This window comes from Onychomys torridus, chromosome 14 (assembly GCF_903995425.1).
Source record: "Onychomys torridus chromosome 14, mOncTor1.1, whole genome shotgun sequence".
NCBI lineage: Eukaryota > Metazoa > Chordata > Mammalia > Rodentia > Cricetidae > Onychomys > Onychomys torridus.
Window position 1 is genome coordinate 51,673,538 of NC_050456.1, and position 14,559 is coordinate 51,688,096.

Here is a 14,559-nt window from a genome sequence, read left to right on the forward strand (position 1 = left end):
GGTTTCTGACACATCCCCACGCTGCCCCTTTCCCAATCCTGCCACCTGTCATCAGAAAGTGGTGGTGGTGGTAAGTGTGCATCCATGGGACAGTTGTTAAAAAGACTGAGTCATTCTACACAAGTATCTGGGCTCAGTCTTTGATGAGGACACAGCTACCCACCAGCCCGTCTGCAGAGCCTTGAATCATTGCCTGGGAAAGAGCAGATATGTCTCTGTCCCAGGTCAGAGCACGACCCTGGAGGAAGACTATTTCTACAGATCTTGGGGACTTAAATTTGCTGATAATCTCAACTCCAGGTGACTGTCTCCACAACCAGGACGTTTGATCCTTGGAAAGTGACTAACTTTGATTAATTGTATGGTTTGTTTCCAAGAGAATCCAGGATCCGTTGTCATGTCTTATAGTAAAAAGCCCAGCCTGATACTTTGCAAGAGATTGTTTATGGAGGAATTTTCCATTGCCTAACCTAGTAGATTCAGCCTTCTACTATGACCCTACTGGGCTATGCCTGGGAATGCAAAGTCATACTACAAGAGCCTCCCTGATCCCCATGCATACAATCTATTGGTCACTGCCCTAGACATAGAAGACACACGTTTGAATGGCTTACATCTAGACCATATATCAGGTACCATAGCCCCTGGCCACAGATGACTATTTAAATTTAAACTTTAATGACTTTAATTTTAAATTTGACTTCAGGTCATCGGCCACACTAGTGCCTCACTGGCCCTCAGTGTGTGTGTGGATGGTGGATCCCAGCCTGCGAAGCACTAATGTAAAATGACTCTTCCTGCTCAGGCTGAGAATTACTTGCTTTTTAAGCACTTTGGTGCACGAGTTCTCTTCTAAGAGAAATATGGAGACTATGTCAACTCTATAATAAGAAAAACCCATGATCTTATATACTGACTATTAGGGGTTATCAAGAGCCTATCTGTCTCTAAAAGGAAACAAACTCTCTAGACCAGGGGTTCCCAAGTGTTGTCATTACTAAGTCTCTGGGGACCCTTGTGACACTGGAGCTTCTGGTTCAGCAGCTCTGGATGTGGCCTGCAGACCACACCTTGAGTTGGGATGGGGGTGGGGAGGAAGGAGGAGGTTCCAGTATATGGCTTGTGAAACAGGAGCTATTGTCTCATGAAGGGTCAGCCAATGGACTTCACGTGGGGGGAGAGAATCTGAAGGAGTTATTGTAGGGGTTCAGCATGGGAGGAATATGACCAATCCCACTTCTTCCATGTGGGTGTGAGATTGCAGGGCAGGAATGAGCTCAAAGCTGAAGGCTAGAATGGATTCTTGATTCCATCACTTCCCAGCTACGAGTCTCAAGACAAGTGATAACTAGACCTCAGTCTCCCTATCTGGAATATGGAAACAGCCCTAGCATTCTTCACAGAGCAGCTATAAGGACTCAGCCCATTGGCAGGTAGATGTAAAGTACTTAGAATGGTGTCTAGTACACTACAAACACTGTGTAGTGGCCAAAGCAATGGGCGAAGGCAGCATGCTGTTTCCAAGCAAGTGAATGTGATTTATTCTGGTTGAATCCATGCATTTATAACCAACATATCACTCAACTCTAATCAGAGGCTGATCTCTCCTCTATATATTGAAAAAGAAACAGAAGGTGGGGAGCCAGTTTCTTAGACAAAGGACTGGATTGATGAGGTATCCTGGGTAATAGGAAAAGTACAAAAAGGATGGAGTTGAAAGTTGGATCTGTAACTGATGGGAGTTGTAGTTGGAGTTTTTCTGCCTGGCCCACAGTCAAGACAAATCTCTCTCACCCACCAGGCGTATAGACGCTCAGACCCAACCAAGTAAACACACAGAAACTTATATTGTTTGCAAACTGTATGGCCGTGGCAGGCTTCTTGTTATCTAGTTTTTTATCTTAAATTAACCCATTTCTGTTAGTCTATAAGTTACAACGTGGCTTGTGGCTTACCAGTACCTTACATCTTGTCATGGCAGTGGCTGGCCATATCCCTCTGCCCCAGCCTTCACTTCCCAGAATTCTCCTCCTCCTTGTCCCGCCTACCCTATCCTTCCTGCCTGGCTACTGACCAATCAGCACTTTATTTATTTTAACCAATCAGAGCAACACATTTGACATACAGAACATCCCACAGTACTTCCCCTTTTCTTTTTTTTTTAAAAGCAAGGTTTTAATTTTTATATAGTAAAATTACAGACAACAAAACAATTGTCAAGCAAGAATTATAGTTACAATATTAAAGAAGATATCTTATATTTGTGAGTTTAAGGTTTTATATCTAACATATCTTTTATCATAACTGAGGAAATTATAACTATCTAGTCTTTAACCATATCAAAGACCTCAGAAGGATATAATATTACCTGAGAACCAGGAGAAGGATGTAAGCAACTTTTGGGAGTTTTATAGGGTAGACAGAGATAGCTGGCAGCCTGGACAGTCAACTAATGTTTCTTAGCATCGTTGGTGCATTTAAATTGGCTACAGGCCTAGAGTATCTGACAGACCATTTTCAGAAGCAGGAATTCTGAAAGACCATCTTACCTTGTCTTGGCAAAGTATAGTGGTCACTTTCCTTGTGTCCCACTTGTCCAGAAAGGGCAGCATTCGTACTGCCAGCAGTTGAGGCAAGGGCAGTTCTTTGCCCAGTAGGCCATTTTGTGCCAAGAAGACAAACTTCCAAATGGAAATGTCTTAGAAGCCCAACATTCTCTCGGGATCAAATTGGTGCTGCCAGGAGCAATTGTGTCTCACGTCAACAGACTTCTAAGTTATTTAAATGCCATATTCTCTAGGTCCATGAAGTGTTTGAAGATTACCTGTCCATCCGACCTATGTATTTATAAATCTGGATAACCTACCTAACATAATTATAGAGATGACAAGCAGAGGTGACAATAAATCAATAAGTCTTATCTACCTAAACAACCTAAGGACTAAGGCTTCATGTAAACAAGGCAAACAGTTTGTAAGCAAATGTACAGTAAAAGGACAATGACTTTAAAATTGTGACAATACACAAAATATCTTTAACAGGGGTAGGAATGTATAGTGCAATATGCAACATGATAATAATCCTAAATATATATCAGTATACAGAATACCTTAAACAGAGGTAGAACATACATACAGTATGACAGATATAAATTTACATTTGTATCAATATACAAATATTTCAAATAAGAGTAAAAATATGTGTACATTATAACAAACATAGTTCTGTATTTGTATCAATATACAAATTATGTTAAATAGGAATATAAAAAGTTTATATTTGTATCAACATATAAGAATTCATAACAGTGCAAATTATCTAAGGCTGCTATTTTACTAAATTTGTTTACTAATGTATATGATAGTCTATCATAATATCTTATACCTATCCATTCCATTTCTTCTTTTCCCATTTTTTTGAGACATATTTTCTTTCCTTAAGGAGAGTACTGAGTTTAACAGTTTCTTCCACCTCCAACCCTAGAACCATCATCCATAACCCTGAGAAATATGAAATTTTACTATATAAAAGTTAAAACCTTGCTTTTTGAAAAAAAAAAGGGGGGGGAGTGGTGTGGGATGTTCTGTATGTCGAATGTATTGATCTTATTGGTTAAAATAAATAAAGTGCTGATTGGCCAGTAGTCAGAAGGCAGGATAGGGTAGGCGGAACAAGGAGGAGGAGAATTCTGGAAAGTGAAGGCTGGGGCAGAGAGAGACCACCAGCCGCCGCCATGACAAGAAAGAGATAAGGTACTGGTAAGCCACGAGCCACGTGGCAAAGTATAGATTAATAGAAATGGGCTAAATATAAGAGTAAGAGCTAGACAATGGTAGGCCTGAGCTAATGGCCAAGCAGTTTAAATAATATGAATGTCTGTGTGTTTATTTTATAAATGGGTTGTTGGACTAACAGGGCTTGGCAGGGGCTGGAGAGAAGGTCTCCAACTACAGGGAGTGGTACAGGGAGGCCCCATCAGTGGTGGGAATAGGCTTCCTGTAGATAGCACTCACTTGCTGGGCACTTTGGTGACCCTCACCAACCATGGCCTCTTCACCTGCCCCGTTTCAGAAACTGTTCACCACCTGTTTCCATTGGTGTGTAAAAGTGTACATGTGGAATTTGTGTGGGGTTTGTGGTACCTGTCACTTACCCCTGAGACGGTTCTCCCTGACGTGTGGTGTCAAAACAGATTTATCAGGGTGATTACGACAATGGTTTTTGTTTGATACTGATCATTTTTCAAACCTTCTCTTCCAACCCCAAAGCAAAGAGCCCAGTCAGCAGCGAGTAAAACGATGGGGCTTCTCTTTTGACGAGATGCTGAAGGACCAGGTGGGGCGGGACCAGTTCCTTCGATTCCTGGAGTCGGAATTCAGTTCAGAAAATCTCAGGTAACTCAAACATTATGTGTTTGAATTGTATATCCGTGTGTGTGTGTGTGTGTGTGTGTGTGTGTGTGTGTGTAAATTTGCACAATCAGTCTCTCCACCTCCTTTTCTCAATAAAGCTCAAATCCAAAAATCAGCTTCTCTAGCTAAGGTTGGGATAGAGGCTTTTAACGGGATTAAATAGTCAAACGGATTTAATAACACCATTCATCAAGGAAAACCATGGAAGCATGGGGTTTCAGAGTAAGGGAGCAGCTCAGAGTACCCCTTCTCCAAAATGTGTCAGCCCTAGAGATTCTTGGCCCCTTCAAGATTAAACAGAAAAGGGGACATCAATGGGCTCAGTTCAGAACTTTTCAAGCCAAGTCAATGTTGTATAGAGACGTGACTGTACAAGCTAATAAAACCTCAGGCTTTCCTCTCGAGAACTTTGTCACTTCCCTGTGGTGACTCCCTGGATCAGCTGATGCCACTGAGAATACCTCATTGCTTCTGTATGCCCATAGCTAATATCTTAGGAGGGAAATGTACAAATAATTACCATTTAGTAGGAGAATAATGAGATCTGATGTGAACGAGGGGATAAGTGAAAAGCAAAGAAGTTCTTGGTCATTGAAAATGAGAAACTGGGGCGGGGGATGGAGGGTGGGGGCAGGTTATTCAGCCTTCTGTTGTGTCCGATACGGAACCAGGTGGCTCATGGGAATGCAATTAGGAATGTCACAAGGTGAGACCTCTCTGTGACTGTCTTAGTCAGGGTCCTCTACAGGAACAGAACAGACATGAAGAATACATACAGTAAAGGAGGATCTCGAGACAGGCTTTCAGGATGTGGACTGGGTGGTCCAACAATGGCTCTCACACCCTGGAGACGTTGAGAATCCAGTGGTTGTTCAGTCCATGAGACTGGATGTCTCTGCAGTCCCAATTTGGTACCAAAGGCCTAGAGGATTCCTGGAGAGCTGCTGGTCTTGGTCTACAACAGAATCCTGAAGAAATTAATCTTAATATGAATGAAGGAAAGCCACAGCAGCAGAATGTGCTTGTCAACAAGAGTGAAGGCAAGCATGCAAAAATCAAAGTTTCAGGCTGGAGAGATAGCTCAGGGGTTATGAACACTGGCTGTTCTTCCAGAGGACCTGGGTTCAATTCCCAGCACCCACTGGAAGCTCACAACTGTCTCTAACTCCAGTTCCAAGAGATCTGACACCTTCACACCAGTGTACATAAAATAAAGTTAAATAAATTATTATTTTTTTTAAATCAAAGTTTCCCTTTGTGCCCTTATCTGGGCTGCCACCAGAAGGTGCCACCCACATTTAGGGTGGGTCTTCAAACAATTTGAACAAGAAAGTTCCTCACAAGAGTGCCTAGTGGCTTTTGTTTTGATTCCACGTGCAATCAGGTTGACAACCAAGATTAGCCATCACAGTGATCTTAGCCAACTGGTGATTTCTCCACAGCTGAGATCCACCACCGCCACCACCAATGCCCTGCTCCTTATTTACATCAGGTTCTCTTTTACATATTAAACTAATTTCCATGTTCAAATGCTACTCTCTGAAATAGACTTTTATTACTTTTTGAAATTTTAAAATAAAAAAAATCAGAGCGTGTAATGCTGGAAAAGGACTGTGTTCTCTTATGTTAATGGGTAAAATCCACATCATCAATCAGGTGATATCTTTGGCAAACCTATGCTACAGCAAGCCTCGCCAAGGTCTACTGAGGGATGCAAGACAGTCGAGATACCTGATTTCTCCCTAGAAACAACCTTGCAGGTCCTTGAAGAAAATGCATAAGTAACGATTAAGTTATTAATTTGATACAAATAAGTGTAGCCTCTAAAGCCACTTTGGAAGTATTTAACAGGGGAAAGAATGGATGTAAGAGAAAGTAGGCAAGTCCTAAGCTTGACTTTGAAGAATTCACAAGACTTCACTGGACCGAGTAAAAGGGAATATATTCTAAGCCGGGGCACTGAATTGGCCATGGAGTGGGTGTTAGGCAGAACTTTTTCATCTTGGTCATTTATTTTGGCTCCTAATGATTACAGAGATTCCAATGGACAGTGGTGGAGAGAAGGAGACAGAGCAGACACGTGGGTAGCCTGGAAGCAGAGAGAGAACCTGCACTGTGGGCATTCCCCTGTGCCCAATTTCGTTACATCCATGCCCCCAGCCTATGGGATGGTGCTGCCCACACCCAGCTGTATCTTCCCCTTGAGTTCATCCTCCCTTGAAATGCATTCGACAGACACCCCCAGATCTTTACTAATATCCTAGACTCTTCTCAAGCCAATCAAGTAGAAAATCATAAATCAAGATTAACTCTAACCGTGTAGCAGTATGACTGTCCCAGACCGTACAGTCCTCGGATGGTGTAGGTACCAATGGTGTGTCCTTTCCGATCAGACCTGTGCCTACAATGAACCAGACAAGGTGGTCTCACCTCCCGGTTAGGGTCCAATAGTTCATCATTCTTTTAGAATATTCAAACCATAGCTCGGGGGTTTGCTTTGATTCCTGACCAGGCATTTGTAACAGAAACCATGACTTCTAATCCTCTTCACTCGGGTAACACCCAAGCCAGCCTCCCCAGGCCATGTAAGAAGCAAGCTGTACATTCCCAACTGGTCTCTCTGTGTCATCACCCCAGACTCCATCTCCAGCTGGGTCCCTGCAGGTCCTTCTTACTCTCTAATCCCCATCACATTTGGGTACCAAGTTAGAATGATGCAGACTGTGTCCTTTGCTGGTTCCTCAGCCCACAAGTAGACTTAAGAGCCCTCTGCCACCTGACATATTACAGACAGTAGAAGAATGACCACAGGCTCCTTCCTGTTCATTGTGAAGGCCCCAGGGCCGTCTACAAGCTTAGCTGCTCCTCGCCCAGTCTGTGGGCTTTGCTGTCAAAAGCCGCAGTGTAGCCAAGGGCCGCTTTTGCAATCAGACTAGTTTCAGGAAATAGGCATGGAGTCCCAAGTGCACTGGGAAGTGTGTCCCTGGCAGGTGTTCCCTCCCTTCTGCCATTTCCATTTGTGCCTCTGCCAGCAGCTTGCCTGGTGCCAGGAGGGCTACATTTAATCTTGGGTGAAAGAACGTGTGTGCACATGTGTGAATGCGCCAGCCCCCAGCACGCATGCATAAATCCAGACTTAAAGAAGGTCCCCTCTGATCCATGACAGGAAGGAGGATAAAGAAAATAGGACAGCGGGGTGAAAAAGTACAGCCCAGGAGCTTCTGAAATCCTCCCCGGAGACCCCAGCTCCATGTTGATGGTAGTCAGCCTAATTGGAGACAAGGAGGAAAGTTCAGCTTTAAATCACACCACTGGAAGACCCTTTAGTCTCCTATCACAAAAGAGCTTCTTTCCTTCCCTCTGTTCATTCCTTCAGCCACAGGCCGTGGCTAAGCCCTCCCAGGACCCAGGTCCCAAGGGCTCAGGGTTAATCTGGCTCTGCCCCTTGTTCATGGCTGCCATGCCTGGCTGGCCAGATGCACCACCGCCATAGTCCTTGTGCACAGCGGCTCCTGGAGGAGCTGAGGAAAATGCTCAGCTGAGGCTCCCGGTCATCCACTGTCTTGGTCCTTGCTGGGTTGTCCCTTCTCCTCAGTGCTGGTCAGGAGCCCAGGGTACTGAGATCAAAGCAGGAGAAGGATGCCAGCACAGTAGCCATTTCTACCATGACTGGTATAAATCATACCAGAGCTTCAGAATAAGGAAGAGAGGGCCCCAAAGTACTGCCTAGACCTTTCAAAGGAAGTGTGCTGTGATGACTTAATAGCATAGAAAGGCCCCTCAGTGTGTGTGTGTATGTGTGTGTGTGTGTGTGTGTGTGTGTGTGTGTGTGTGTACAGATACATGAATGCATGTATGTGTATGCACATTGGTATGCATAAATAGGTATGCAGAAACCAGAGGCAGACATTAAATGTTTTTCTTGACCACTCTCTGCCTTATTTTTTTTTAACGTGTAGCTAATTGATTTGATAGACTGACTGGCCAGCAAACCCCAGGACCCTCCTGTCTCTGCATCCCCAACATTAGGATTTCGTGTGCACACACTGTCATACCTGGCCTTTCATGGGTGCTGGGGATGTGAACTCAGGTCCCCTTGCTTGTGCAGGAAACACTTTACTCAGCCCTGCTCCTGATCATTTTCTTCTGGGTGAGTCTGGGAGATGACTGAGGGCTGTCATCTCTAGGGACAGGAGGGGGGACAGGTCCAACAAGACATGCTTTGTTGTGCCTGTCTACATCAGAGGCTGCTCACCTCTTGTTATAACCCAAGCCTTCCCGAGGCTGAGCTGCCGAAGGAAGGTGTGTGGTAACTGAGCCAGCAGGTCGGGAGCTTCACAGCTCCAAAGCAAGCCCTACAGAGCTGACTTCATCCCTTTGCCTATTCTGTGAATTTTCCCCCAATGGTGACAGTGCCATTGGCCGCTCGCTGCTCCCGCTCCATCTTCCTGTATAAACCTTTGTCCTGCCTGGCTCAACACCCTCTGGCATACAGCAGGGCATGAGTTAAAAATCAAAACCTGCAACAAAGAGCATTCCCCCCTACATTTTTTATGAGCTGTAACATCTCCTGAGAGAGCAGCGTTGTTCTTCTAACCTGCAGATTGATGACCCTACTTCCACACGGTGTCAGTGGAAGGGGAGAAGCAATTAAAAGGAAGTGCAGAGGGCTGCCAGGTTTTGTCTCAAGAGTTCTAGCTCCAGTTATACCTTCAGCAGTTGCCTCAAGCCCTGGGAACACCCCCAGAAGTTTCATTAGGCCCAGTGGGGGTCCCACATAACCAAACACATGACACATCAGAACCAAGTGACTCCAGCAAGGCTGTGGCCATCTGCAGCAGTTTGGCTCCTGTCCAGGGCAGAGCTCAGCTTGGGTGGTGCTGATGCTGGCTGCTTATGTGGGTACCTGAGCATCGCAGCCAGCCCAGCCAGCCAGAGACAACAATCCAGTTCTGTCCATCTTTCTGCGTCACCCGATGACCAGCAGAGGGCACAGCAACACTTCCTCCTGCCAAGGAGTTCCCTTCTCTCTGGGAGCCAGCCCAGGGATGTGTTTTGTAGCTTCTGAACATTCTGTGAAAAGCTAGGTGAGCCAGTCAGCGCAGAGCTGCGAGGACCTCCTGATGGGACGGAAAATGGTCCATGACTCATGGGCTTCACCGGCTCTTCCAATTGTTTGTCGGGGGAGAAAGGAGACAAGTGAAGCATCCCTGGACCACCCTCCAGTCCTGTGGGCCCCAGACGCTTCACCTTAGTGCAGGCTACCCCACCCCCAGCCAATTTCCTCCTCTGCGTTCGTTTCTAAGCCATGAGCGCAGATCAAATGCCAGCACAGGGCTGCCTCTCGCAGCTCTGACAATTGGCAGTGACTAGGGGAGAAGCAGGCCAGGTGGTCTCTGCACACCCTGGAGCCCTAAGGCTCCGTGCTTCCAGCTGAGGGCTTAGTGCAGGATGGTTGCCTTTGATGCAGTTGCATTTGATGCCTAACTGCTTCCTTGAAGTAACACTACCTGCAGGCTTTTGATAAGAGCGGCCATTTCTCTGTCCTCAATGGGCCACCCATCCACAAGAGGCTATGCAGAGAGTTTGTTGTTGTTTTTGGTTTTTTTGTATTTTTGTTGTTGTTGTTGTTGTTCTTTTGGTGACAGTGGATGGGGGGTGGGGGAGGGGGAGGGTTGTTGGCCTGAGCTCCCAGTTCAGCCCAGACCATTGGAGCGGGAAGATGGTACATACAAATGACAGCCTGTTCTGAATTTCAAATCGCCACAAAAGGTTCCTCCAAGCCAAGATGATAAATACACCTGAGATGTCAGGCTGTTGTTGTGACAACATTTTGGCTGTCACCTAGGAGGGACAAGGTAGGTCATCTCCAAGGCAGACAGAAGGCCGGGCTGAATCCTGTGTACACAGGAAGAGAAAGCTGTCTAGGGAATGCCACTCTCACACACTGTGTGCCCTCCCCTCGCCCTCCCCTCACCCTCCCCTCTTTCTTTTCTCCGCCCCACCTCCCCCTCCCATGACATGCCTGCTGTCTTTGCCTTGTGCTTTTAAAACAAAAATTCTCAGCTTTAATCGATGGAGGAAATCTTTTGGGGGTGGTTGTTTGTTTGTTTTTTCAATGTAAAAATGTATTCAACTTGATTCTGAAATTGGCTTTGCCATCCACTCTGCTCCCATGGGCTCAGGTTAGGGATGTGCAGTACAGTGTCCCTTATGTCATTCTGCAAAAGGGATCCTGAGGCTCCCTGAAGTCGCTGAGAGCCTGCAGAGCGTAGACACTTTAGAGATCCTGGGGCCTTCCCGTGCCTTTCTCCATGGCTCCCCATACAGCAGACCAGACTATCTAGGGACATAGAAGGTGACTTCACATGTCACATTGGTGGAGGAGGTGGAAAATGTACCATCTATGTATGTGAGAAGTCACAGAGCGTCCATGCCCTCCCCCCCCCACTTTATGCAGGAGATTGCTGACCCAGAAGGCTTCCACAGGCAGAGTCTTAGCCCAGAGGCCACCCCCTGCTTCTGCATTCACCCAGTGGGTTCCATAAAACTCTGTGGGCTCCTCTCCCTGGAGACCAGAAGGACATGAGCACCAACTAGGGCAGGTGTTAAAAGGCAGGAAATGATACAGAACAACAGCCAGAGGCTTGGCTGCATCTTCCCAGACCACTGTTGGAGAAAGGGTTGAAATCCTAAATGCTCTATTTGGGAGCTGTTGACTGGCCGCCAATGGCTGTTCCTCGGCCCACACCCAGGGGCCTGGAAGCATTCCAGAGTTAAGTCTGGCTGGGAAATCGTTCAGAATTTTGCTGCACCCCCCTTCACCCACTTGTACCCATTTTCCAGGTGATGAAAGTCTCCCTGGGAAGGTCCAATTCCAGACAGAACATAGCCAGGCTGAGAACAGAACTGAATTTCCTGTTCTCCAGGTACAGGGATGCTCTCATCTTCCTTATCCTCTTTGATCTTCAGGTTCAGGGAAGGGGCGTTTCTTTAGTTCCAGGGGCAGCCAGTGCTAGCTTCACAGAGAAACACTGTCTCGGAAAACAACAACAACAACAGAGAGAGAGAGAGAGAGAGAGAGAGAGAGAGAGAGAGAGAGAGAGAGAGAGAGAGAGAGAGAGAGAGAGAGAGAGAGAGAGAGAGAGAGAATCATTAATTCCTAAAGAGGAAAGTTGGAGCCTGACATTCTGAAAACAGACATTCCCAAACGTTCCTTTTAGAAACGTGGTTGCAGTACTTCAGTCTGCCGCTGGGTGGCACCTTTGGGCCACATATTAGATTTCAATACCATTTCCCAGAGCAGCAGAAAAACATGATAACCCTTTAAAAAATATATAATAATAATAATAATAATAATAATAATAATAATAATAATAATAATAATAAAAACAAGTACATCTTACTCTGGATGAAATTTGGTGGCAGACTGAATGTACTTCCTACCTTGTGGTTCATCTGTGTTCATCTTCTCCATGCATTGACAAGATTACGTGTTCTATTGCCTGTGGCTCTGCAACCCATACAGCATGGAGCCCGCAGTACCTCACTGGGGACATTGGCCTGTCCCCTTTGCAGGGGAGAATGCGCTACCCAACACTGGGTCCCTGTGATAGGATGCCCTGGGACCATCCTCAGGACCTGGGAGCTGCCTTGGCTCTGGTGACTTCAGCTCTCTGCAGTACAGTGCTCGTATGGGGCTTGTCAGGAGCTCTGTTCCCAGGCAGATGCTAAGGGATGATGGGATGGGGGAGGTGATGGGAAGTGAGGGAGATATTTTTCTCTCACACTCCCTGGAGAATCTTTTGTTAGAGAGGTCCCTTCAGCTATGTTTGAGACAAACCCTCTCCAAACTGTTTATGGAATACCTACTAAGTGCCCAGCACCATGATGAGTACTGAAGACCCACTAAGTGCCCAGCACCGTGCTGAGCACTGATGTGAATGGCCCTATTTTGTTTCTCTCTAACATGAATGGCTGATTCATTCCAGACCAAGTATCTTTTATAATTCCAAGGTTCTGCCTACTTTCATGACATGTCCCTTTTTAAATTTTATTTTATTAATTTTTTTTTTCCTGTGCATGTGTGCATGCCTGCTTGTCTGTATGTGCACCACAAGCACCCATGGCAGCCAGAAGAGGGAACTGGATCCCCTAGGGTTAGGGGCAGTTGTGAGCTGCCCAGTGTGGATGCTGGGAACTGAGCCCAGGTCCTCGGCAAGAGCAATGAGTGCTTGCTGAGGCCCTTCTCTAAGCTCCTTTTCCTTATTTTGATGCCCCCAAATGACCCCAGCCAGACTTGACAAAGGAACTCACATTATGTAGAACCTGAAAGAAAAGTAGTTGCTTTTCAGCCCGGCAGAATTTGTACTTCCCAGGAATATTTGGTAATATCTGGAGATACTTGCCAGTGGCTGTACCTTAAGGGATGCTGATGCTGTTGAATAGGCTGGGAGTTAAGTGGCTGCTTAGTGTTCTACAAAACACCCCTTCCACACCATACAGGACCCCCCCCCCCAGCCTGAATTGTGCAGGGGTTGAAAACTCCCTGTGCAGAGGCAAAAGAACTTCTTGTGGTCTCTGGAAGCTCATCCTCTCACATGTGCTGTTTTTCTCTCCTCAACAATACACCCTGGACTTCTAGCAGTCCCCATGGAACTCACACGTGGCGTCAAGGCAGGCATGAGGATGCACGTCAGCTCTGCGGCCGTCTCTAGCAGAGTCCACACAGAACTAACCGCGTTTCCGCTCTCCCTCCAGGTTCTGGCTGGCTGTCCAAGATCTCAAGAAGCAACCTCTGCAGGATGTAGCCAAGAGGGTGGAGGAGATCTGGCAGGAGTTCCTAGCTCCCGGGGCCCCAAGTGCAATCAACCTGGACTCTCACAGCTATGAGATAACCAGTCAGAATGTCAAAGATGGAGGGAGATACACATTTGAAGATGCCCAGGTTTGCTCAATGACCCAAATCATCGTGCCATAAGGTGGTCCTCCAAATCATCGCGCCATAAGGTGGTCCTTAACCCCTTCACAGCTCCACCCTTTGATACAAGTCAGAGGTTTTATGAATAGTTAGAATATCAGCTGTTAGTATTTCTGAGTCAGTCAATAGAGCCCATTTCAGATAAGCACATGGTGAAATTCTGCGATCTTTTCCTTAGGTTGCATTATACACAGAGACAGAAAGTTGCTGTTCTTCGACATAGACTGCTAGCTGGGACTGCATGCTGGTAAACTTGTCATAAGTTAAAACAGCCTATGAACATGCACTCAATACACATCACAGTTTACCATGCACAGAACACTGGGAGGGACTGGCCCTTTCCCTCAGGAGCACAGGCCAACTGGGAGCTTCAGCTGACTCCCTTCCCAGCATCTAGAAAGAGGATCAAACTGAACAACACTAGTCAGAGAAAGATCCAGATCTGAAGTATGGCTTCTTTTGAGTGCCCGTTCCCTATGCGCCATTGTAAAGCCAAGGTATTGTAAGTCAAACCACTATGGGTTGTGGGACCGTTTTTATTTGCCTTATCTTTTTCAGGAAAAAAAAATATTGTACAAAATAGAAACTCTCATGCAAGGTCAGGAGTAAATTCAAAACAACAATGCAATATCAGTAAAGTAGGAATTGTGAGTTGGTTGGGTCAAGACTCAAGCCCATGACTGTCCAACTGTGATGCCCACACACTACACTGCTTCCATGGTGACCACCCCCATGCAGTTAGTATTTTCTGGGCAGCTCCGTACTCCAGGCTCTGGATAGACACCACAAAAAAACAGATGAAAGCCTCTGGTCCTCAGCAAGGGTCAGGGCCCGGTCAGAGACAGACAAATAACTAGGCCATTTTAGCAGCATGAGAAGACCCCAAAGGAGTGGGCTCTGGGGTTAAATGAAGAGCCCAGAGAAAGGACTCAACCCAGCAGGGCACTGTTAGGATGCTCACCGATGCTGTAGGCAGAAGATGCAAGAGGCTTGCCCTGCCATTGACATCTCACTTAGGATAGTCTATGCAGTTGCACCCACACAAACAATGACATGAGGCTGTAACCAGTGTCCCTTGTCAAGACTTCAGACTGAAAACAGTTATCACATACCTCTTCTCTCCTCCATCATGGATGCCACTGAATGAATGTCTGTGCTGGGCAGATT

The 14,559-nt window shown here is 46.2% G+C and overlaps 1 protein-coding gene across 6 annotated transcripts in view; it reads left to right on the plus strand.

Annotated features, from left to right (window-relative positions):
* Rgs6 (regulator of G protein signaling 6) overlaps positions 1–14,559 on the plus strand; it is a 529,306-nt gene that overhangs the window by 473,318 nt on the left and 41,429 nt on the right. For all 6 annotated transcript variants that reach the window (XM_036205684.1, XM_036205688.1, XM_036205689.1 and 3 more), the window contains 2 exons: positions 4,269–4,394; positions 13,173–13,359. In XM_036205684.1, coding sequence (XP_036061577.1) covers positions 4,269–4,394; positions 13,173–13,359 — 313 coding nt within the window. The remainder of the gene's footprint in view (positions 1–4,268; positions 4,395–13,172; positions 13,360–14,559) is intronic.